The sequence below is a fragment of the Bos grunniens genome, chromosome 8 (assembly GCF_055505025.1).
Source record: "Bos grunniens cultivar Pamir isolate PY7600 chromosome 8, Bosgru_T2T1.0, whole genome shotgun sequence".
Taxonomy (NCBI): Eukaryota; Metazoa; Chordata; class Mammalia; order Artiodactyla; family Bovidae; genus Bos; species Bos grunniens.
Genome location: NC_141172.1, coordinates 93054413 through 93081418, shown reverse-complemented (window position 1 = coordinate 93081418; position 27006 = coordinate 93054413). Strand labels below are relative to the sequence as shown.

The window sequence follows — 27006 nt, the reverse complement described above, 5'->3', positions numbered from 1 at the left end:
TTACTATAAAGATTCCAGTTATAGCTAGGCCCTTAATGTTGTCTATAAATCCTTCTCTGTGTATCTATTAAGTTTTACCTCCCATCCTCCAAGCTGGTGTGTCAAATCTTGTCTATTTTCTTGTAGTGAACTTTGTTGAGTTTGCCAAACTAGCATCTGTTCTGCCATTTCCTGAGAACATTGTGTTGATTTTTTTCCCTTAGAAAACTACTTTCCTTTCATAATCAAAATATACCATTGCTTTTAGTCTGACCTGACCCACTTCAGAATTTCAGAGATGGACACATGACCCAGGCTCAGCCAATCAATACATTCTATAGCACTGTCAGTGACTGATTTAGGGAAGAACTCATGACTCAAGCTGGCAATGAACAGACAAATCTAATAATCTGACTGGAACTATTGGAAAAGAAGTACCTTTTCTTCTTGCTATAGTTGCTAGTTTAATACAATACAAACCTAGAGATTCCAATTGTCATTTAACAAGAATATCAGCATGGAAAATGTGGCCAATGCAAAGAGGAAACTGAAACAAGAAATGGAGAGGAAGATCTGATAAAATCTTTTGAGCCAGATGTGATTAAAGTCATATGAACTTGGTAATCCACAGTTAAGTTATCCAGGCATGTTATTTTTTTCTTCTTCAAACTATTTTGAACTACTTTTCTCTCACTTTTTGCTGAGTTAAAACTAAAACATCCTTGAAATATCAAAGTATACCAACTATACAGACACAATTTGATTCAAGAGTAATATAGTGAGTAATGAGTAGTATAGAATAAGGGACTTGCTATACAGGCTTCCCCTGTAGCTCAGATGGTAAATAATCTGTCTGTAATGCAGGAGACCCAGGTTTGATCCCTGGGTTATGAAGATACCCTGGAGAAGGGAATGGCAACCCACTCCAGTATTCTTGCCTGGAGAATTCCATGGACAGAGAAGCCTGGTGGGCTACAGTTCACAGGATCACAAAGAGTCAGAACAACTGAGTGACTGTCACTTCACACTTTAGAGTGGTTATATATCTATACAATTGTTGAACCTAGTGTAAAATTCTATACAAGGTTTTTGCTTCTGAGTTTGGTAAGGGCCCAGAGATACTGTACTTCTTTAGGCCAGTAACTGGAAGCAAAGTGGCACAGGAAGAGGAAGTAGGAGATAACAAGGATAAACTGCAAATCCTGAGGAAAAAAAAAAAAAAAAAATGGAACCCATATCTGTCTATTACCATCTCCAAAAATGATGACATGATGATTTGCAGGAAATTATAACCTTTACCACAGAGTTGCATGCATACTTCTCCCAGACTTGGAGAAACTGAAGGATGAGATAAGAGATCCAGTAGGAGTTGAAGGAGTTATGTAGGCTGGCTGCTGCGCCACTAAGGCAACCTAGCAAATGAACTGCAATGTATACAAGCCGCAATAAAGTTTCATGTCTAACACCAACCTTCAGAAAATAATGGTAGCCACTTACCTTCCACTTTCCAAATGCCATGCAAACATCTCTTGAAGCCAACCTTAAAACCTGAAAGGGAAGAAATTTTCAGAAATTACTTCTAGCTTAGCTAAACTGACACAACAAAATCAAATCCATCATATCAACTCTTCTATCACTATCTGTAGCAAAATATGTTTTCTACTTTAGACAGTAAAGAGAAGACTTAGGCAAAAACTGACAAAATGTCCTACTTTCACCATATAAAATTACCTGTATGCAAATCCATCCACAGTTCCTTTCACTTTTTCTGCTCTTTATGCTCTAAATTGTACATCATACTCCGTCCCCTCTCACTTTCATGGGGACTTCATCATACTGATTCTTTTTCAACTCTTTCCAAGGGATTCTTTTCATATTAATGGAATTCCATTAGGTGGAAAAGTTTGCATAGAATTCTAATCCAGGTCCAACAACTGCGTAAAGTTATAATAGTGACATTAATTAGATTAATATGAACAAAATGTGGAAAAGCTATCAAAGTATATTTTTGAGTATAATATTTTTGCTTTGGACATTACTACTTAATTTTCTAAATAAGAATAATAAAAACCAGAACAAATTTATATGTTGAAAGTCTCTCAATTTTAAAAACTCAATGCTATCCAAGATTAAGGAAAGAGGGTGATCAACTGGTCAAAAGTATCAAAAAGCAAACAACCAGAAAAAATCTAGACTTTGTAAGTAAATTTATCTGTGAGCTTGTTCTTGGCTAAAAGAGATTAACTGGGAACTAGTTCATTCAAGATAAGGAAGAACGATTTAACAATTATGAAAAATCAATAACCAGAACATAGGCATTAATACATATGAAAGAACAAGTATAAATATATGGGGAATGGTCAATATTACTTATATAAGTAATGAAAAACTAAAAATGCTTTAGAACTGTGGTATTGGAAAAGACTCTTGAGAGTCCTTTGGACAGCAAGGAGATCAAAGCAATCAATCCTAAAGGAAATCAATCCTAAATATTCATTGGAAGGACTGAGACTGAAGCTGAAGTTCCAATACTTTGGCCACCTGATGTAAAGAGCCAACTCATTGGAAAAGACCCTGATGCTGGGAAAGATTGGGGACAGGAGGAGAACAGGGTGACAAAGGATGAGACAGTTGGATGGCATTGCCGACTCAATGGACATGAGTTTGTGCAAACTCTGGGAGTGACTGAACAACAACAGTTATATGAATTTGCATATATGCTTCTCACAACTCATCCTTTTTTGTACATATAGTTATAATATATTGACTGGGGCCTCTGAGATTTTTGGAACACAATTTGGAAAATATTACTTTGTAAATATTAAATCTTTACTTTCTTAAAAAGCAAATCATTGGAGGAGTAATTTTGTTTCTGAAATTTTCTAGACTAAAATATTTATATAGTTGAGAAATTATTGCTGAATTTCTTTGGGACATGTATTTCACTAACTTAGGTGAAATTTAGCACTAATAGGGCATAATGCATTCATGGAATATATTGTTTTTATGAAACTGTCTTTATATGATTAAACTATTTAGAGATTTTCATTTTTTTCTTACCTTTGGCTGAAAATAGTAAGAGAATCAAATTAACATCTTTATTAAATGCTTCTTATGCTTATTTATCAAAACACATATTTATTTATATATGGTTAATAATTTTTCTTAGTATGCCTATTAAAAATTCTATATTAATAAAGTGATTTTTCTATAAAAATATATTTTTTTCTCAATCATCACACTCATTTCCCTATAAAAATATATCTTTTATTAACAATCAAATCATACAACTAAAATGGAAAATGAAGTCTCCTTGATTCATTACATGCACACAACTCACTGATCAAACATTTGAATTTGTTATATTTATTGATTTTTCCCTGAATGCATTTATGACAGATAAAAATACGAAGGAAATAAATTAGCAATAGTGAATGCAAAAAGCACATTCTGCAGAAATCCTTATTTTTCTTTAAGACTATGTATACTCAGAGAGGTTTGTGGTAATTGCATCAACTCTTAATGTTTATGTTAATTTGTACTCTGTGGGGGCTTAAAAGATTGTTAGCCAAATCGACATATTGCCTGTGAAAAATACAGTGGGATAGAAAATCTCTTGTTACTGAATTTTTAGGGTATTGCTGTTGAATCATATATTTGGGGATTTTCAGTGGTCATAGGAATAATTAAAATTATTTTTATAAGTTACTTTTGAATAAGTAAGTTTGTGTCACTGTTTTCCCTCTCATATGCCTTAATAATTAAAAAATGAAACCGTGAGTGCCTTTGGAATATGCTCACTGACTTGAAATAAGAGGACTGATAAACCTTTCCCATTAAAACTTCTAACTGAAAACTACACATTCTACACATTACTCACTAAGAGGAAAACTGCAACCCATTTATTTAATGTAGCTGATATTTTGAAAAGTACCAGGTGATTGGTGGAGCAGAGCCATGTGGTTCTTTGGATCGCTTATGATGCAGGTGCTGGATCCTATTCACTGGAATCCTCATTCCCTTAGTTCTTTGAGGGTCAGCATAAGATTAGTTTTGAGGGTCAACATAAGATTAGTTTTGTTGTGACCTCTATATTCATAGCAAGACACTGACACGAACAGGATTCTAAAGAATTCCATGCAGCTTAGGTCAGAAGAGTTGTATCATCCCACTCTGGACCTCTGAATCCCAGCTCCAATTACAACATAACTATATTAATGTCTCTACCTATCTCTACACAGTCAAAGGCATTTACATACATCAGAGGAGTGTTTCTTCACTGTATGCTTTGATAACAGAAATTTTAAGAGCAAATATCCATTTATTCTACCTTTTATTTTTTCCCTGTTTAGGTTTGCTTTCTGTTGAACATTAATTAGTATCAAGGTTGAAAAGAGCAAAAGATCTTAAGAACTTGGAAATTTGGAAAACAGAGACATGGGAAAAACTGAAAAAGTGTTCCAGGGAAGAGAGTCAGGGGCTTATAAAGACAAAAAACAGCAAGGTTTGTTAAGGATGCTCAGAGATAATTGTGCTTGACTCTAGGAATATTTGTCAATAAGGAATCATGTGTTGTTTTAAGGTAGGGTCCCATAAGTAGATAAGCTGTCACAAGTTATTTTAAGGTAATGGTCTGATAAATATCTTGAGTTTCTGTTAGATATTCTAGATGTTTTTGTTAGGATACTGAGTGGTTAAAAAGTCAGATTTCACCAAGTTTATAATGTGCATAAGTTACACTTGGTCTTCTGTATCCATTTTAGACAGCTCTCTTGGCAATTCTGCCTCTATTTTGATTTTTCTTTCATGTCCCCTCCCAACCTGAAGAAAGTGCTAGTAGGCCAACAGTAGTAGAGTTGACCACATGAGAGCTCTTGGTGTAGTTCATGTTGCAGACTAGTGCTGAAGAGTATCTCTCAGAACTGTATCTATATTGTCTGCAACTTGGCCTATGTATATAATTTCAGAGGGAGTTCATGGAAAGTTAACAAATTTCTTATCTATTATCAGATAATGAAGGTAAACTGCATATAAGATTGTAAAATTCAATTGAAATAATTCATGTGAAATAATTTTGAAAATCTTGGGGGCAAACTTATGCAGTGATAATATCAGATGATTTGAGGATTAGGAAACTATTAAATAATAAAATAATTCTAATGCCTTTAGGTCAGACATGCATTCTATTCTTGACCATAGTAGCTACCTCATTCAATTGTTATTTATCTCTAACGTCTTATGCATTTATATTACCTGCTTGCTTGCTAAAAGCATTTGAATTAACATCCCCTAATACAAACTTTAAAACTGAATTACAATATGAAATCTAGGATACACTTTTCAAAAGATAAGTTTATAGTTTATGCAAATTATTTCTGTGTAATCAGGAGTTCTATTATCAGATTGTATGCTATTTAATGTTTCATATGATATTAAATGCTCAATTTTTTATTTTGTGTTTGTTATAAAAAGACACTAAGGATAAAAAAGACAGTAATGTATAAAATTTGAGCTCCATAATGACCCTGAGAAATAATTCTAATCACTTCCTTAATATGTAGAAATCTCAATTTAATAAAATTTTCATAAGATAATTTTATTCCTTGGCAACAAGTACTTGTAAAAACTATAATATGAAATATAGTATTATCAGAACGTTTTATGCTGGATGTGATATCTTGCAATCAAAAATATTTCAAGGTAGTTCTTTGAGATTTTCTTTTTGTTATAAGGATGTAATACACACGTTCTATATCCCTCAAAATTAAACTGCTGTTAGAGAAAAAGAAATCTGGTGCTGTTTGGAGTCTCTTATATAGGTATATATATATATATATATATAATTAAATTACCATACAGGTAAATTCTTATAATTTGTATTTTGCATGGATAAAGGAAAGGAACAATTTAATTATGTGTCTCTCTGTGGAGTTATTTTACCAGAATAAACTTTGCTCAATTGATTTGATTTGCAAGTAGCTACCATGAGAGATTTCTATTTGAATCGTATTTGGCTATTAATAAAACTAGATTGCTTTCCTCAAGCCTTTTCTTCATAACCTATTTTCAATAGGTATCTACTCTCATTTTATTTTGGTTTTGGATGAAACCATATGAACATGCTTAAAATGTGCAAAATGACTATGTGGGGTGGGGGGGGTGGTGGTGCAGGGGAGAGAAATGGCCTTACAAATGGATTTAACTTAAAAATCTTGGAATTAATGATGGAAACAGAAGCTTGGATCTGAAACTAAAAACATGAAATTGGAACCTCATGTATGGCTGGAGGGATTAAAAGAATTTTGGGATGATCAAGGGAAAAGATGTGACCACAAGAGATAGAAACATACAGTAAGCACTTTGGGGAGACGCTTGAATAGGGCTTCATAAGAGAGGAAGTCCCACAAACAGGAATCTGTCCAGAGGCTACTGCATTGGGTCCCAATCAATAAAAGGAGAAGCACAATGGAAATTTCCAGGGAGAGAGATATCAGAGAGGATTATACTTATCTAGATGATGTCCAATACTTTGGCCACCAGATGCAAAGAACTGACTCACTGGAAAAGATCCTGATGCTGGGCAAGATTGAAGACAGGATGAGAAGGGGATGACAGAGGATGAGATGGTTGGATGGCATCACTGACTCGATGGACATGAGTTTGAGAAATTTCTGGGAGTTGGTGATAGTCAGGGAAGCCTGGAGAGCTGCAGTCCATGTGGTCACAAAGAGTCAAACACGACTGAGGGACTGAACTGAACTGAACTGAGATGATGTCACTACAGAATGGGAAAGAATCTTTGGGTCAGAAAACTCCAAAGAAAAAGTTTGATTGTTTGAGTATTTTTTTTTTTAAACAATTGGATGGGGAAAAGTTTGTTTGGCACTGGCAAGCGTTTGAGGTAACAGGGCTCGTCTCCAGTAAAGAAATAAACAATCCAAGGTCCAATACACAGAGGCCACCTTTGACTCACTCTAATCAGTTCAGTTGCTCAGTGGTGTCTGATTCTTTGCCACAGGGACAGAGGCTCTGGGCGCAGCAAACTTAGGTATGGAATAAGCCCTTTTGGAGGAGGTCACCATTAACCCCACCATAGAGCTGCCAGAACTTACATAGAACTGGGAAATAGATTCTTGGAGGGCAAAAACAGAACCTTGTATGCACCAGGACCCAGGAGAAAGGAGCTGTGAACCCACAAAAGGCTGACCCAGACTTGCCTGTGAGTGTCCAAGAGTCTCCAGTGGAGCCTGTGGGGTCAGTGGTGGCCTGCTGCAGTGTTGGGGGCACTGAGTGTAGCAGTACACGCATGGGATCTTTTGAAGGAGGTTCCCAGTATCTTCATTGCCTCCACCATAGTTTGACTTCCCTGGTGGCTCAGATGGTAAAGTGTCTTCTTTACCAGCATAGTTTGGCCCCAGGTAAATAGCAGGGAGGGAACACAGCTCCACCCATCAAAAGAAAATTGGATTAAAGATTTACTGAGCACAGCCTTGCCCAACAGAACAAGATCCAGTTTCCCCCTCAGACAGTCTCTCCCATCAGGAAGTTTCCATAAACCTTTTATCCTTCTCCATCAGAGGGCAGACAGACTGAAAACCAGAATCACAGAAAACTAACCAATCTAATCACATGGACCACATGCTTGTCTAACTCAGTGAAACTATGAACCATGACTTATAGGGCCACCCAAGACTCACTCTAATAAGAGAAAGTAAAACGGGAGAGAAAAAGAACATTTTCTCTATAAAGTCATCTGTATGTATATGAAAAGCACTGGATATTTTAAAATGCTCCCCTATTGCATCAAACTTGATGATTCCGTATTTTAATACAGACATATACATAGGCGTTTTTGCAGCCAAGAAAGGAAAATCATCATGTCTCTGAGACAGAGAAACCAAGATAGTAAACAGGGGTTGAAAGTACATAACACAGGGGGGACTGTGAACACAAAATGTAGGCCTTTGGACTTGAGGTCTTTAAACTTATGTGGGTCTGTTCCTTAAAACGAAGAACCGCATGTAAACTGAGGATGGAGGTGGGTATCAGTCTTGAAGTAGAGAGCAAGACTGCACTGAATGGGGCCCAAAATATGTCTTTCTATTCCCTAAACAGATACCAGAAATAAGCTGCCCACTCTGTAAGAGTGGAAACAGATTTATATCGAGGAAACCAGAAACTGGGTTTACACATAACTGCACCATTAGGTTTAAGACTGAACTCTGCCCCAAGTCAGAGGTTCAGATCCCAGCCTTCTTTAGTGTGAGTGTGTTAGTTGCTCAATTGTGTCAGACTCATTGTGATCCCATTGACTGGGGCCTGCTAGGCTCCTCCGTCCATGGGATTTTTCAGGCAAGAATATTGCAGTGGGTTGCCATTCCCTTCTCCAGGGGATCTTCCCGACCCAGGGATTGAACCTAGGTTTAAACCTAGGGTTCAAACATTGCAGGCAGACTCTTCACCATCTGAGCCACTAGGGAAGACTTCTTTAGGGCCATGATACAGGCAATTGTTATCTTTGGGTGTTTCTTATGGGGTGTGTGTGTGCATGTGTATGTGTGTTTATAAACCTTCTTTAGTAGGAAATATAGGAGATCAATAATGCATATATTGCCTGCCATAAAGTTTACATCTTTTTTTTTTTTTTTTTCAATTTTGTCTTTTGATACCTCAGGAAGTAGACTCTCTACTTTCATACCTCTGCCATTTTTCTTGATGTAGCTTTGTAGACTTTAGTCTTACTAGAACAGTCATTAACTCCTAAAATTATTCCTATCTTCTTTCTTTATGCTGCTGCTGCTGCTAAGTCACCTCAGTCATGTCTGACTCTGTGCGACCCCATAGATGGCAGCCCACCAGGCTCCCCCGTCCCTGGGATTCTCCAGGCAAAAACACTGGAGTGGGTTGCCATTTCCTTCTCCAATGCATGAAAGTGAAAAGTAAAAGTGAAGTCGCTCAGTCGTGTTTGACTCTTCACGACCCCATGGACTGAAGCCTACCAGGCTCCTCTGTCTATGGGATTTTCCAGGCAAGAGTACTGGAGTGGGGTGCCATTGCCTTCTCCAATGGATGACTGCTGCTGCTGCTGCTGCTAAGTTGTTTCAGTCATGTCCGACTCTGTGCGACCCCAGAGATGGCAGCCCACCAGGCTCCGCTGTCCCTGGGATATGGATGACTAGGGAGGGCCAAAAGGAAAACGCAGGGGTGAACGGTCAGATTCATAAGAAATGTTATTCTTTCAAGTAAGAAGTTGGAGACTATGGAGTCAGAAAGAAGCTGGGAGTGCTTTGTTGTTATGGGGGGAGGGGGGATAACTAAGAAACTGAAAAGATAAGCCTCAAGAAGGAAAAGTATAGAAAAGAAATTAGGTATGCTCCTCTCCATACAAATCTGGCATATGTAGTCTATGTCCTGAAATGTGACTAATTCCTAATTCTTGTTGATGGGGCAATGGGTCTTAAATGTAGAGGGCAGGTTGAGCGAGTTTTGGTGAGGCCATTCCTTCAAGACAACTGGATTTGAAAGACCAGATGTTCTATTCCTTCATCCCTCTTTTGGCCAAATATCAAAATATGCAAGGAAATTGGGATGTGAAGTTGGATTTCTGCTTTCTTGACTCATGGGTTTGTGTTATGTCCCTTCCCATTTCTATCTTAAAATGACAAAGTCTCCTCAAACTTGTGCTGCAAGATGATACAGTTTATAACAAATTTTCTATTTTAAATATTCTTTATGCTATTAGTAGATATTTCTTTGTCACATAACCATCATTACATGCTTTGTGTATGAGGACATGGGTCGAGTTCTTACATCAGCTCAGATACCCTCAAATTCTATATTTTACAGCAACAAGAGGGTCTTCAAGTAAAATAGTCTTTAAATTTCTCATGTCCTACAATTCTCATACCTCCAAAACTGTGTAAATATCCTTGGAATACAGGCTCATCCTTTTATTTTTCTCCAAAGAGAACACATTCTTTATTTGGAAGGTGGGTATCAAGCTGCCCACAATGTTATTTCCTAAAATGTCCAAATTAGACATAACATATTTTCTAAAATTTGAGTGGAAAGTTTCCCTAGCTTTCAATAGTAATGCATACTTTGCCATTTTTATGCTCATTCTATTTTCTAATTACCAAGGATTGGGTGGGAGGGGAGCTGGAAACAATTTAACACCATAATTATTTGACATATTTATCTTGAATAGTTTATATTTCATAAAGCCATATTTATTAAACTTACTAATTATAGAATTAATCAGAATATATAAACAATTAAGTAGGAGAACAAATTTAAAACTACTAACCACTTTTGTACCTTGAAAAAGAATATTAAAAAAATCTTATCCTACTATAAATACACTGAAGTTAACATCACTTTCTATAAGTCCTTGTTTTCATAATGAATATTCACTGAGGATAATTTTATAGAAAGTTTATAGACTGTTTAAACATTTGAAAACATGTTTTATAATATTAGAAAATTACACTTATCATAAACATCATAATTATTTGCTTTCCTGTCCTAAGGGAGGATTATACATTACTCTCTCCTTGATGTTAGACTTGACCACGTGACTTGCCATGCTCTGCCTAGCTGGAGATTGTATATTCACACAACACCTGCTAAGTATTAGGCTTGGCCAAGTCACTTGCTGTGTCTAATGCAATACAAATACAAGTAACATAGGTAAAAACTTTAAGAGTCAGCATAGGGTTTATCATCTCTCTTTTCCTTCTGCATGAGACTGGCAGTGTTTTAGCTAGATGTAGCTTCACCCGCCTAGGTCCTAAAAAGAAGACAGCGTGGAGCAGAGCTGTAGACAACACAAGAAAGATGGTTAGGATATGTGAGGAATAGACATGTGTTTTGTTGTCCCCTTAGATTCCATAACGTTTATTGCCAGCATAGCCAAGGCTAAGCTAACAGGTATGATCCTCATGAAGAGCTGTATCAATTTAACTCTAAAAAGTAAGGTGTAAGTATTTTGGCTAAATTTTATGTGTCAATCTGGCTAGTCTATGCAAAAGCTGGCTTAAAACCCTACATTAAAAAAAAAAGTAGGATCATGGCATCTAGTCCCATCACTTCATGATGAATTGATGGGGAAAAATTGAAAGCAGGGAGGATTTTCTCTTCTTGAGTTCCAAAATTACTACAGATGTTGACTGCAGCCATGAAATTAGAAGATGCTTGCTTCTTGGAAGGAATGCTATGACAAACCTAGACAGCATATTAAAAAGTAAAGACGTCATTTTGCTGACAAAGGTCATATAGTCAAAGCTATAGTCTTTCCAGTAGTCATATACATATGTAAGAGTTGGACCATAGAGAAGGCTGAGCGATGAAGAATTGATACTATTAAACTGTGGTGTTGGAGAAGACTCTTGAGAGTCCCTTGGACAGCAAAGAGATAAAACCAATCAATCCTAAAGGAAATCAACCCTGAATATATTCACTGTAAGGACAGATGCTGAGGCTGAAGCTTCAATACTTGGCTACCTAATGTGAACAGCCAAATCATTGGAAAAGACCCTGATTCTGGGAAGAATTGAAGGCAAAAGGAGAAGAGGGTGGTAGAGGATGAAGTGGCTGGATAACATCACTAATTCAATGAACATGAACTTGGGCAAACTCTGGGAGATAGTGAGGAACAAGGAGTCTGGTGTGTTGCATTTCATGGAGGTCACAATTCAGTGATTGAAAAATAACAATAATAATATAAATATGATAAAAAAAATCCTGAAAAAATATCAATATTAAACCACAGATGGTTTTCAATTATGATAGTAATTAGGAAAATGAAAAGTAAACCAATAGAAAATTATATCCAAAATTGCAAAAAAGTTGTTTACATAGCAATGTCAATTTATCCAAGGAATGGAAAGAAGTTTAACTATTGGGAAGATGTATTTTTTAAGCTATCTTTTATATCTCCAATGCTTTGAGAAGTTTTCACTATATCTTGTCCATATATTGACGTTGGTTTCCCAAACGGGTTGAATGATATTTATCTAAGATGTCAGTATGATTCATTTTATTTTCAAGATGACCCTACCTATGCAGAAGTTACTGCTTTCTTTATTTTATACAGGAGAAAGATGAGGTATGGAAATATCATGCAACTTAAATATCACCATATAGATACAATGTCCATTGGTTTCTATGTTGTAGTTTTAGTGCTCTCGGAAGCAGAAACAAGAAATTGTTTGTAGGTAATGAAAACTAAGAGATAGCCCAATAATTCCAAGAAATTTTAAATATATCAACCTGCATGAGAGCAATCTATGGAATTGAAACTGGAATGATTTGAAAGTAGAGTAAAAACTCAGATATCTAATTCAATGAGGTATTTTGTGTGTTATTCTGCACTTACCCTTTTCAGTCTATTCTCTTTTGTTCTCTGAAAAAAGGGGGGTACATTATGTGCATTTTCCTGTGTTGGAAGGGTGCTACAGTATTTAGGGAGTGTGTTCCCTACTCTCTGAGTGTTCTGTTAATTATCCTGCTTTATTTTTGAGATATTCAGCCCTGTGAATTTTCTTACTTGAAGAAATCCTCATTTACTACACAAACATATTGAAAGACACAGGTTGATCAAACTCAACATACAAGTCTACAGATCCTTATCTATCTTTTTACTTTATTTTTCACACAGGCCTAGCATTATACATAACTAGTCATAGAAACCACATTTCTTGACCAAAATTATAACTAATGATCAGACAGAGAAATGTTCCAGAGCTTTCACATTCTAAAAATTATGAATAGTTTTATATAATTATGTTAAAACATCTGCTTGGTAACACTTTTAATAAGTAGCCTTGAGTAAAATGTATAAAACTGAGACAACCTGTGAAAATATAGGGCATGAAAATAAAGAGCTTTTATAAATTCCAAATGTTCCTCTCTCCCTTCCTGTCATTAATAACTCCATTTTCAGGTGACTGAAATTTTCACTATTCATATCATTCTTTACAAAACTTCATAATATTTTAGGGCTTGGAGAAACCACAAAAATATTTTTAAGAGTCCAGAACCTTGTTTCACAGATAGTCGAAAAAATCCCAGAAAGAAATAATGACTTGTCCAAAGTGCCACAACGGAAGAGTCAAAGCTAGAACCCAAATATCTGGCACTACTCTTTTTAGATCATGTTACTCATTTGTAAGCACTGTGATCTCAAGCAATTTAACGTTTTAAGGCTTAGTTTCCTGATCTGTAAAACAGGGACAATAATCATGCATCAGGGCAAAATTAAAAATTCAATGATATTTAACTGGAGACTCAAATTTCAGCAAATATCACGGATGATGGTAAGAAATAGTGAAGAAAGCAGATAAAACAACTTTAATGGTGAAATTAATTTTCACTTCCATATGGAGTAACCAAGATGTTCAGAGGTAGTTTGAGGATAATGCTTGGAAGGAGCTCAGCTCTACTGAGATATAAAACAATTTTATACTTTCCCATTTTATTTGGGATACTATTTATTTTTTTTAATATTTACCCATTATTCCACTTAAATATCAAAACCCTTGTTCTCAATTGCCAAATGGAATCAAACCACAGGTGGTTTTCGCTATTTTAAAGATAATTAGAGATAGTTATCTCCTTAAAGATACTTTAATAGGATGATTTATCATGTCATACTTACTGTTTTACACATATTTAGCTAGTGAAGATGAGTTGCAATCATGGGAAATTTACTAAATATAATGCTAGAGTTTAGACTGATTTTTAGAAATCTGGCATATCACAATTGAAAATGCACAAAAAATTCCATATATGATACGACTTAGATATAACATATTGTTGAAGTTTTTAAGAACTAGATGTCAATAACACTGCAAAATCCAGGACCAGGAAGATTCTGCAGCCTGCAAATTAGACAGAACCAAATTATGAAAATATATGACAACTGCCTTATAGAATAAATACAGATTTATAGTAATTAAAGGGACAAATAAGGGCACTACATACTAATCAAGGTATCAATCAAGGAAGTATATATAACTATTATAAATATATATACACCCAATATAGAAGCACCTCAATATAAAAGCCAAATGCTAACAGCCGTAAAAGGGGAAATTGATGGTAACATAATAATAATGGGGGAATTTAAACACCTCATTTATATCAATGGACAGAACATCCAGACAGAAAATCAAGAAGGAAACACAGGCCTTAAAAGACATATTGGATCTGATGGACCCAGTGATATTTATAGAGTATTCCAACCAAAAGCAGTCAAATACACTTCTTTTCAAGTGCACATGGAACATTCTCCAGGACAGACAACATGTTGGACCATAAAGCAGGACTCTATAAGAAAACTTAAATCATATCAAGCAGGTTTTTCAACTGCAAGGCGATGAGATTAGAAATCAAACAAAAGAAAAAATAAAACAGTAAAAAACACAAACATGGCATCCGGTCTCACCACTTCATGGGAAATAGATGGGGAAACGGTGGAAATCAGTGTCATATTTTATATTTTTGGGCTCCAAAATCACTGCAGATGGTGACTGTAGCCATGAAATTAAAAGACCTTGGGAGCAAAGTTATGACCAACCTAGATAGCATATTCAAAAGTAGAGACATTACTTTACCAACAAAGGTCTGTCTAGTCAAGGCAATGGTTTTCCAGTGGTCATATATGGATGTGAGAGTTGGACTGTGAAGAAAGCTGAGCACTGAAGAATGGATGCTTTTGAACTGTGGTGTTGGAGAAGACTCTTGAGAGTCCCTTGGACTGCAAGGAGATCCAACCAGTCCATCCTAAAGGAGATCAGTCCTGGGTGTTCATTGGAAGGACTGATGCTGAAGCTGAAACTCCAGTACTTTGGCCACCTCATGTGAAGAGTTGACTCATTGAAAAAGACCCTGATGCTGGGAGGGATTGGGGGCAGGAGGAGAAAGGGACGACAGAAGATGAGATGGCTGGATGGCATCACTGACTCGATGGACATGAGTTTGAGTGAACTCCGGGAGTTGGTGATGGACAGGGAGGCCTGGCGTGCTGTGATTCATGGGGTCGCACAGAGTTGGACACGACTGAGCGACTGAACTGAACTGAACAATCGACACTGCAGAAAGGATCATAAGAGATTACTACAAGGAATTATATGCCAATAAAGTAGAAAATCTAGAAGAAATGGACCAAATCTTAGAAAGGTGCAGTCTTCCAAGACTGAATCAGCAAGAAGGAGAAAATATGAACAGATTGATCACAAGTACTGAAATTGAAAACTTCCAACAGACAAAAGTGCAGGACCAGATGGCTTCACAGGTAAATTCTATCAAACATTTACAGAAGAGTTAATACCTATCCTGAATTCTTCCAAAAAGTTGCAGAGGAAAGAACATTTCCATGTACGTTCTATGATACCACCATCATCCTGATACCAAAAACAGACAAAGATATTACAAAAAAAGAAAACTTCAGGTCAAGATCACTGATGAACATAGAGGCAAATGTGGTTTAGTCGCTAAGTCGTGTCCAACTCTTGCAACCCCATGGGGTGTAGCCTGCTAGGCTGCTCTGTCCATGGGATTCTTCAGGCAAGAATACTGGAGTGGGTTGCCATTTCCTTCTCCAGGGGATCTTCCTGATCCAGGAATGAAACACAGGTCTCCTGCATTGCAGGCATATGATTTACCAACTGAGCTATGAGGGAAGCCCAATAGATGCAAACATCCTCAACCAAATACTAACAAACTGAATCAAACAACACATTAAATGGTTCATATACCATGATCAAGTGAGATTTATCCCAGGGGTATAAGGATTTTTCAATATTGCAAATTAATCAATGTGATACATGACATTAAAAAATTGAAAAATAAAAACCATATGATTATCTCGATAGATGCAGAAAAAGCTTCTGACAAAATTTAGCACTCATTTGTAATAAAACCTCTTTTGATATGAATCACCAGTCCAGGTTCAATGCATGATACTGAATGCTAGGGTCTGGTGCACTGGGACGACCCAGAGGGATGGTATGGGGAGGGAGGAAGGAGAGGGGTTCAGGATGGGGAACACGTGTATACCTGTGGCGGATTCATGTTGATGTATGGCAAAACCAATACAATATTGTAAAGTAATTAACCTCCAATTAAAATAAATAAATTTATATTAAAAAAAAAAGAAAGTAGGCATAAAGGGAACATGAGTGCATGTGTGCTCAGTCACGTCCAGCTCTTTGCAACCCTATGGACTGTAGCCCACCAGGTTCCTCTGTCCATGGGTTTCTCCAGGCAAGAATACTGAAGGAGATTGCCATGCCCTCCTCCAGGGGGTCTTTCTAACCCAGGGATCAAACCAATGTCTCTCATGTCTCCTGCATTGGCAGGCAGGTTTTACCACTAGTGCCACCTGGGAAGCCTGTAAAGGGAACGTACCTCATCATAATAAAAGTTATATATGACAAGCCCATAGCTAACATCATGCTCTATGATGAAGACCTGATAGCATTTCCTCTAAGATCAAGAACTAGATGGTGACGTCCACTCTTGCCACTTATATTCAACAATTTTGGAAGTCTCAGCGACATCAATCAGTGAAGAAAAGAAATATACACAATGGAGTATTACTCAGCCATTAAAAAGAATACATTTGAATCAGTTCTAATGAGGTGGATGAAACTGGAGCCTATTATACAGAGTGAAGTAAGCCAGAAGGAAAAACATCAATACAGTATACTAACGCATATATATGGAATTTAGAAAGATGGTAACAATAACCCGGTGTACGAGACAGCAAAAGAGACACTGATGTATAGAACAGTCTTATGGACTCTGTGGGAGAGGGAGAGGGTGGGAAGATTTGGGAGAATGACATTAAAACATGTAAAATATCATGTAAGAAACGAGTTGCCAGTCCAGGTTCGATGCACGATACTGGATGCTTGGGGCTAGTGCACTGGGACGACCCAGAGGGATGGTATGGGGAGGGAGGAGGGAGGAGGGTTCAGGATGGGGAACACATGTATACCTGTGGCGGATTCATTTTGATATTTGGCAAAACTAATATAATTATGTAAAGTTTAAAAATAAAATAAAATAAAAGAAATATAAAGAAAATTGTTATTGTTAGTTTTAAAGCTGGGGCCTGAACTACTGTCTATGTAGACATGCTTTACATCTCTGTACAAGATCTCTTTTTCTCTTTCTTTAATTTTTTTTTTTATACCTCATTTATTTTTGTCTGATGTCATTGACTAGCCTATTCAGTACAATGTTGAATACAAATGCTCACTCCTCCACTTAAAGTTCTCCAGTTGCACTTCATTTTCCAGGGTGGGGGAAGCAGCATAGCATAATAACTAAGAGTTTAGCTGTGGTTTTAATTATAGCAAAGTCACTTACCAGCTGTGTGAAGCTTGGCAATTGAATATGGTAAACTGAAAGATTTTTCTGCCAAGATGGATGATGAGAATAAAAATGCATCTTTAAAGGAGCTAGAGCAAGGAGTGCTTAGTAGATCCAACCAAGAAGAATAAAGGGAACTTTTTGTTAATTGTTTGAATGACTAGAGGGATTTGGGAGGGTGCATTAGTTCTGTGAAGCAAATCAGTCTAAAACTTAACACTTTAAAAACAACAATCATTTATTATCTTATGGTTTCTGTGAATCAGGAATTCAGACAGGCACACTGTAGAGAGAGCTTATTTCTGCTCCACTATGTCTGGAGCTGCAGCTGGAAAACTTGAGGGCTGGCAGTAGCAGGAGGTGGGGAAGGCAGGGCCCTTGGAATCATCTAAAGGCTAGAGTGAGACTAGAGTGTCTGCTTCCAAGGTAGTTCACGGGACAGTCAGGTTGGAACCAGCACAGTGAATCCTCTCTAGCTGGGCCTCTCCATGGGGATCACTGAGTATACTCAAAACACGGATCACTTAGAGCAAATGATCCAAGAGAGAAAGTGGAGCAGAAGTCATCCTTTCAATCACTAGCCAGATTGCCACTCAGGAATTATTCACCCTAGCCTTAGAAGTCAAATAGCATAACTTCTGATATTTTCTGTTATTATTAAGGGAGTCACTACTTCCACATTCAAAAGGAGGGGAATTAGCTTCACTTACGGATGGGAGGAATGCCAATGAACCTATGGATGTGTTTTTGAAACTGTCAGAGATGGGGAATACATCAGTGAAGGATTTATGATTCTATGTGTTATGCAATATGAGATAAAAAGTCCTTCTTGAACCTATAATACACTTAGCAAAATCTGCATTCTTTGATTACCTGTGGGATTTTTTTCTTTGGTGGGGTGTATCTAGATTCTACAGGAGAAATGTAAAGATGTACAAACTCCTGCATAATATTATACTCAAGCTTCAGAGAGAGTCAGTCTATGGTACAACTGAATTACGTGATTGTCTTTCATGATTTAGATTTTGCTATCATACCTAGACTCATCCCTCTTTTCTACTCACCTTACACCAGTGGCCCCTAACGTTTTGGCACCAGGGACCAATTTCATGAAAGACAATTTTTCCATGAACTTGTGGGGGAGGGGGTTAGGGATGATTCAAGCACAATACACTTATTATGCACTTTATTTCTAATCTAATGCTGCTACTGATCTGACAGAAGGTACCAGTCCATGGCCCAGAGTTTGGGAACCCCTGCCTTACACTATAAATAATTAAAGCTTCATGGTCAAAGAAGCGAACAAAATAAAACATGTCACCTGGACATTTGCATAGGTGATTCTCTTTATACAGATTTCCCCCCATTTCTTCCACACCTCATCCTTTCACCATTATCCCAAATACTAATTTTCTTCCATAACCATTCCCTCTGTCTCAGGTCAGGTTCCCAGGTAAATACACTCTGATATGGAAATTTGCTTGTGGAGGCTTACTAGGAAGAGCTCTCAGGATCAAAATCCAGAAAGTGTGAGGAAAGCAGGATTGGGTACAAATTGCACAATGATGCCACTGTATCAGAGGCCTCAGATAATTCTACAGAAAGTTGCAATGGTCAGGGCTTGATGTAAAGAGGACAGGTCTTCGAACTCTTCTACACTATACTGAATTGCCCCAGGAAAGGAGGTATACATTTGGGCAAGAAAGCTCCCTTTGGCCAAAGGCAATCCCCTAATGTGGTCTCAGCTGTGAGCTGTTGGTTGCCAACACACCCAGCAGATGTCTGTCTTGATCCTGGTGGGTGTATCCTGGTGGCCCAGGACAGCATCCCTCACTCCTTCCCTGACTCTACTAATCTGTAGAGGGTTACCTGTGCCCACTCATATCACCCGATATGTCCGCTGTGTTGAACTCTTACCCTATTTGTAATTGCTGGCTTATTTCACTTAATCATAAGCTTTTAAGACCATTCCCAGCATCTACCCCAGACTCTTGCACATCTAGGTGATGGTGAAGGTGAAAGTCACCCAGTCGTGTCTGACTCTTTGCGACCCCATGGAATTCTCCAGGCCAGAATACTGGAGTGGGTAGACTTTCCCTTCTCCCAGGGGATCTTCCCAACCCAGGTCTCCTGAATTGCAGGTGGATTCTTTACCAGATGAGCCACAATGGAAGCCCAAGAATACTGGAGTGGGTAGCCCATGCCTTCTCCAGCAGATCTTCCAGACCCAGGAATTGAACCGGGGTCTCCTGCATTGCAGGTGAATGCTGCTGCTGCTGCTGCTGCTAAGTTGCTTCAGTCCTGTCCGACTCTGTGTGATCCCATAGACGGAAGCCCACCAGGCTCCCCCATCCCTGGGATTCTCCAAGCAAAAACACTGGAGTGAGTTGCCTTTTCCTTCTCCAATGCATGAAAGTGAAAAGTGAAAGTGAAGTCACTCAGTCGTGTTCGACTCTTAGCGACCCCATGGACTGCAGCCTACCAGGCTCCTCTGTCCATGGATTTTCCAGGCAAGAGTACTGGAGTGGGGTGCCATTGCCTTCTCCTGCATTGCAGGTGGATTCTTCACCAACTGAGCTATCAGGGAAGGTACTTGGTAAATACTTCTTAAATAAAAGAGTAGATGAGTGAAGTCATATTGGAGCTGAGATAGGAATAGAAAGATTTTGCCAGATGAACAATAAAGGGAAAGCCACAGTAGGCAGAGGGAAGAGCAAATAGCTTCAGTGGCATGAAAGCAGGACATATTCAGAAAACTATAAAACAGATCAGTGTGCCTGAGATAAAATGAGAAATGAAGAAATAGCAGAACACCAGGTGGAAGAGACAGGTGAGGGTCAGAACAGGAATGGCCTTGTAAACTAGGTAAAATAATTTATATCCTTCAAAAACTCCACTGAAAATAGCTTTTCAAGAAAGTACCAATAATCATATCTTCATAAATAGTGAATACAACTTGCATTCCTTCTCTTTACCTAAGTATTTGCTCTGTGCTCTCTACACTATTAATATTCAGCACATACACAAATAGAAGATCAGAAGTAGGGCAACATATGTCAACCCAGGACTCCTCCATCTTAGTGGCAAACATACCTAACAATATACCTTGCATTTTTCAGGGACTTTAGTGAAATTATTTGGGTCAGTTCACACTGACATATGAACTTGTTATTCCAACAAAATGTCAATGTGATATTGGAATGCTAATTTATTTAAACAGATTCATGTCAATGTCACCCTGAAATAAGCTCACTTCTATTGCCACACCAACAAAAATTGTCAAAACATAAGAAAAACAATAATGAAACCTCCAAACCTGCTACTGAATAAAAGTTCCTTGGCAGATATTTATTGGGTTAGGTGTTATAAATTTGTCAGCTGGATGCTATTTGATTAGCAATAACTTTAGAGATACTAAATTCCAACAGTCAAATAAAAAATTGATAAACCATTTGAATCTTAGCCCCAGAGTATCTATTTGTATTAAAATAATTGCTATAAACACATACAAATTTGCATAAAAATATGATCAAAATGACAAATATCTAAGCAAATGCACAGGTTCCAGCAGAAATAAAACATGTTCAAGAAACAGAATATATTGTGATCTTGTTGAATTTTAAAATATAATCTTGGTAATGATTAAAAGTCAAGGCATTTTAGGGCTATAAAGGACTTAAGAATAATTCAATCCAACACTTCTTTTAAAGATGCAGAAACTGAGGGCTTGAAATACAAATTGTCTGGTTTAAGACAATGCAAATTCATAGCAAATCTAGTAAATTTCTGAATTCTGAATCCGAATCCAGTTGTCTTTATCTATTTCTACATTGTTTTCTATCTTGCATTTGTAAATGATCAATAAGGACTCATTCCAAAGACCGTGCTGCTATTTTTAGCTGGGTTATTTTAGGTGCAATGTATTTTAAAATAAAATTTAGAGCAATTAGGCATTCGCATTCGTGATGCAGTCACTGAGGCAAAACTGCTAATCCACAGTTGACTTGGATTAATGTCAATTAGAATTACACCAGTTTTTGATATGACACATTTCATAGTGTGCCAGAGAGAAAGTAAATTGATAATGCTAAGCATGCAAGTATGTTTTACAAGCATCTGACATAATTTAATCAGGGTGCAGAAACCATAAGACCTTTATTTAAATACAGAGATTTAAAACCCTCTTACCTTCATTCCCCAAAGCTTCAAACTATTCTGTAAAGTTCTATTGTCATGTTTTTAAAAATTATGCCTGCTTAATCTAGGAATAAATAACTTCTTCAATCCCAGGTCAAATTCACCTGCTTCTAAAGGTCAGTATCTTTTATTGTAAGCATAATGTGTGAAAAATGTTTAACTACAAATCAAATACCAAGGAGACAACTGAATGTGATTGCTAATAAGTGTGAGTTATGGAAGATAACTGAAGCTAGCAGAAGCAATGACCTCAAATTAACATAAACAGCAGGTTCCTGTATAAATACCCATGGAACTCTGAGAGACTAAAGAACTATAGATGACACGCTAGCTTTGAGAAACACAAGATCAAGGTTGAGATTGTTCCCTGGAGTACACAATGTTTTAACCAAATGACATGTATAATGTCTGGCATTATTTAACATGTGCAGTACAGACCTGCTGTCATCCTCATGGTGTGAGGCCAGATGATCAAAAAAAGGCAAATGTTGTAAAGATTCCTAATGGATATTTTAGAAGACAATTAAGATTCCAGAACTGTAGATTTGTTTTAATTGGGAATGTCTACTGAAATATGTGTGAAATGAATGGGCATTTTTGAAAGTGAGTGAGCAAGGTATGAATATGTAAGTGCAACATCCAAATGAGTATAGCAACAGTCTCATGGAGAATCTAGGTGAATGTACATGGGCTGTCAGAGTCAAATATTCATTATATTGTACCAGGAATAATTTGTGTAAACTCTTTAATTGGTGATCAGCTTTCTAACCACTCATCTATCCAAGATTTCTGATGGAATAACCTAGTATATTGGTATGTTCTATGTTAGAACTTTGCAGATGAGAACTTGTAGAACAAAGACAAATAATTAGTATAGGACCCATGGTGTTGGTGGTAACGGTGGTGGTAGTAGTAGTAATAGTGTTTTTGATATATGGTGAAAGCATGTACTATTTTAGTCTTCTTTAATGGATTTTGAATTTTGAGTGATTGCTTTTACTTTCTGAGAAACAGCTTGCAATTTTGTGTGGCTTGTTAAACCTGAAGAAAACTAAAGCAAAGAGAAAGGCTTCAAAGGAAATTCTTAATGAGGACTTTTGAGTGTGTTTGTTCCACTTCACATTTAGTTACTTCAGCCACCTTTTAATCACTTAACATTTAGAATCTCATACAATAGTTATAGTCAGGTTTGAAAGGTCTTTAAATTTACTTGAGGCAAACAAATGCAATTCAGGCATGTGTTGTAATTTGAAGTATTTTACTCTGTGGTATGTGTTTTGTGTATATGTGTGTTCTAAATATCTTCTAGTCTTTTTATTCCTTAACGTCATTGTATTCTGAAGTTTCATTGCATTCATGGAACTGATAACTGTTTTGATTAATGCTGAACACAAGATAGTCACTGGATACCTTAAGGACTTTTCTGTGTTCCCATTCATTTGTTCATTTAATTAAGAAACATTTATTTAGTGTTCTACCTATCAAGAACTGGTTTAGAATACAGAAACTCCCTAGTGAATGAAATAGATCCTGCCCTTTTGGAATTAAGAATCTAGTGGAAATACAAAGAGGCAATTACAACAAAGAATGATGGGCTTTATAATATATTAGGGAAGTACAGACTATTATAAAGCCACAAGATGCTGTCTAAATGAATCCTACGTAATAAGATGGAGTTAGGCAGAACAGCAAGGATTGAAGGGCTTAAAATTTTGAAGGGCCTAAAGATGTGAGGGAGCATGGCCTGCTCTAATAAGTGAAAAATGATATATGTGGCTGGAAGATAAGAGTATGAAAGGGTAGTGGTGAGAAGTATGGCCTGAGAAATTCAGGGGTAAGAGTATGCTGTGGTATATTGAGCCCTTAAAACCATTACAGATTTTAAAAATGTGATGGATAATCATGTCGAAGCTCTAGAAAAAATAATCTTGCTGTAGCCTCAAGACTGAATTAGAGGAGAACAAGCCTGAAGATGGGTATAAACAGTAACATATGTGTGCGGGCTAAGTCTCTTTAGTCCTGACTCTTTGCGACCCTATGGACTCTAGCCCTCCTCCCTCCTCTGTCCATGGGATTCTCCAGGCCAGAATACTGGAGTGGGTTGCCATGACCTCTTCCAGGGAATCTTCCCAACCCAGGGATCAAACCAGCATCTGTTACATCTCCTACACTGGCAGGTAAGTTCTTTACCACTAGCTCCATCTGGAAAGCCCTTAGAACCTGTTATGTACTCAGTCTCTTCAGTTGGCTCTTTGCAACCCTATGGACCAAAGCCCGACAGGCTCTTCTGTCCATGGGATTCTCCATGTAAGAATACTGGAGAAGGTTGCCCTGTCCTTCTCCAGGGGATCTTCCTAACCCAGGGACTAAACCCTCGTCTCCTGTGTCTCCTGCATCGCAGGTGGATTCTTCACCCATTGAGCCACCTGGGAAGCTCTAGAACCAGTTAAGAAGCTATTAAATAACCCAAAGGAAAAAAGATAGTGGCCCATATTATGGACATAGTTGAAGGACAGAAAGACATGTAAGGTTGGAAAAGATGGTTGAGAAATAGAATGGATAGCTTTTTGATCAACTGAAATTAGAAGATGATATAATATGCAGAAAAACCATTGTAGAGTTATCCCTGTGAAGGAGAAGAAAGAAAGAAAATTGTAAAATTTGGGGGATCCAAATGCCAAAGAATGCTCAAATTACCGCACAATTGCACTCATCTCACACGTTAGTAAAGTAATGCTCAAAACTCTCCAAGCCAGGCTTCAGCAATACGTGAGCTGTAAACTTCCAGATGTTCAAGCTGGTTTTAGAAAAGGCAGAGGAACCAGAGATCAAATTGCCAACATCTGCTGGATCATCAGAAAAGCAAGAGAGTTTCAGAACAACATCTATTTCTGCTTTATTGACTATGCTAAAGCCTTTGACTGTGTGGATCACAATAAACTGTGGAAAATTCTCATGGAGATGGGAATACCAGGCCATCTGACCTGCCTCTTGAGAAATGGGTCTGCAGGTCAGGAAGCAACAGTTAGAACTGGACATGGAACAACAGACTGGTTCCAAATAGGAAAAGGAGTACATCAAGGTTGTATATTGTCACCCTGCTTATTTAACTTATATGGAGAATACATCTTGAGAAATGCTGGGCTCGAGGAAGCACAGAATAAAATCAAGATTGCTGAGAGAAATATCAATAACCTCAGATACGCAGATGACACCACCCTTAGAACAAAAAGTGAAGAAGAACTAAAGAGCCTCTTGATGAAAGTGAAAGAGGAGAGGGAAAAAGTTGGCTGAAAGCTCAACATTCAGAAAACTAAGATCATGGCATCCAGTCCTATCACTTCATGGAAAATAGAAACAGTGGAAATAGTGGCTGACTTTATTTTTCTGGGCTCCAAAATCACTGCAGATGGTGACTGCAGCCATGAAATTAAAAGACGCTTACTCCTTGGAAGGAAAATCATGACCAACCTAGACAGCATATTAAAAAGCAGAGACATTACTTTGCCAACAAAGGTCTGTCTAGTCAAGGCTATGGTTTTTCCAGTAGCCATGTATGGATGTGAGAGTTGAACTATAAAGAAAGCTGAGTGCAGAGGAATTGATGTTTTTAAACTGTAGTTTTGGAGAAGACTCTTGAGAGTCCCTTGTAGTACAAGGAGATCAAACCAGCCCATTCTAAAGGAGATCAGTCTTGAGTGTTCATTGGAAGGACTGATGTTGAAGCTGAAGCTCCAATACTTTGGCCACCTGATTCGAAGAGCTGACTCATTTGAAATGATCCTAATGCTGGGAAAGATTGAGGGCAGGAGGAGAAGGGGACGGCAGAGGATGAGACGGTTAGATGACATCACCGACTCAATAGACATGGATTTGGGTAGACTCCGGGAGTCGGTGATGGATAGGGAGGCCTGGCGTGCTGGGGTTCATGGGATCGCAAGGAGTCAGACATGACTGAGTGAGTGAACTGAACTGAACTGAAGGTCAAGAAAGTATTTTTGAGATAAAAACATTTAAGAATTCTACCCAGATTTTTATCCCCAGGCCCAAACTGATTAGATGTATTTGACTTAAAATCAAGGATTGAATTGGAGTAGATTTTTATTAAACAATTCCAGCCAACACTTCTATTCAGAGATCAAATTATTTCAATATTATATATAGCAAATAAATTATATATAAAATTATATATATATTATAGTTATTATTGTATTATAACCACCATTAGTTCATAGTAACTCTAATCCAGAGTGCTTATGGATCTGACAAAAAATTATATAGAGGGTCACTAAAACTTTTTACTCATAGAAACAAAAAACATAAAAATGTGGTTATTTCATAGAATCTTGCCAAGGATCTTTAAGCAGAGCTACATTAAGATGTATAAGCAGGGGCTTCCCTGGTGGTTCAGTGGTTAAACATCCACCTTGCAATGCAAAGGACACTAGTTCGATCCTGGTCTAGGAAGCTTCCAATGCTGCGGAACAACTCAGCCCATGTGCCACAACTACTGAGCCCATATGCCCTAGAGCCTGTGCTCTGCAATGAGAAGCCCAGGGCACTGCAATGAAGAATCAGAACATTAAAAAAAGAAAGAAAGAAATCTTAAAGAAAAAAGATGTACAAGCCAGAAGAGGGGTGGGTGCCATGGTTTGAGTTTGACCATTTCTGGCTGGATTATTTCCCAAGGAATTTTTCTCAGTTCCCTCTTTCAGTCTGTACCATATCGCTTTTCACTCTGGTGCTGATGTTTTTCCTCCTGTCTTGACTCCTCTCACCTCTGCTTCTATCTTATAGCATTCTTCCACTGAATCTGTTCAGGTGACTAAACTGGTAGACTTTCTTGAGTGTCCAATGTCTGGGTGACTGCCTTCTGAGGGCAGCGAGTGCCTATGAGCTGTGATCTGTCAAGGTTACTTGGAGGCCTCTAGTGGCCCCAACCTTTGCTAATTTTGCCTAACTGAATAAAGCCACTCTACAGAAAAGTCTTAATACATATTTTTAGCCTTACCTCACATTCCTCCCTTTTCAGAATTGCTTTTCTAAGTTCCGCTTTCTTTATCCATGGCTTTACTTGTGTTGCTTCCAAGTTCTAAAATCAAACATGTTGACATCTTACAGATTTTACAAGAGAACTACCAATTGCAATACCTCCAGGAAAATTTTTCTGATCTCATCAAAGAAAAGATTAAAAATCAAAGAGTAATTAGCCTTTAAGCAAATATTTATCATATGCACACATTCCTTTCATTTAAATCTACAGTAATACATTTTACACAGATGCTGGAGCTCAAAATGCATCAAAATGTATTTAAGAGCATTTAGAGCATTTACAGTGATGAGTCTTACTTTTAAACACAAGTCTCCACTTAACCCTATTTTTTTGATGCACTGCAGGTTGCACCTATAGTTAAAGGGGTGTGAAAAGGTTGTGTGTTTTAAACACATTTC

General features: G+C 37.5%; 1 protein-coding gene across 13 annotated transcripts in view; it reads right to left on the bottom strand.

Annotated features, from left to right (window-relative positions):
* Positions 1-27006, bottom strand: part of LOC147367691 (uncharacterized) — a 224814-nt gene that overhangs the window by 161724 nt on the left and 36084 nt on the right. For 8 of the 13 annotated variants that reach the window (XR_015169274.1, XR_015169278.1, XR_015169275.1 and 5 more), the window contains exon 2: positions 1477-1527. Coding sequence is in view for 2 of the 13 variants with exons in the window: in XM_086414513.1 (XP_086270639.1) it covers positions 1477-1527; positions 1711-1726 (67 nt within the window). In the remaining 11 variants the exon portion in view is untranslated. Of the gene's footprint in view, positions 1-1476; positions 1528-1710; positions 1914-27006 lie in introns of those variants that run through there. The other 5 variants (XR_015169276.1, XR_015169272.1, XR_015169273.1 and 2 more) reach the window with 1 other exon arrangement.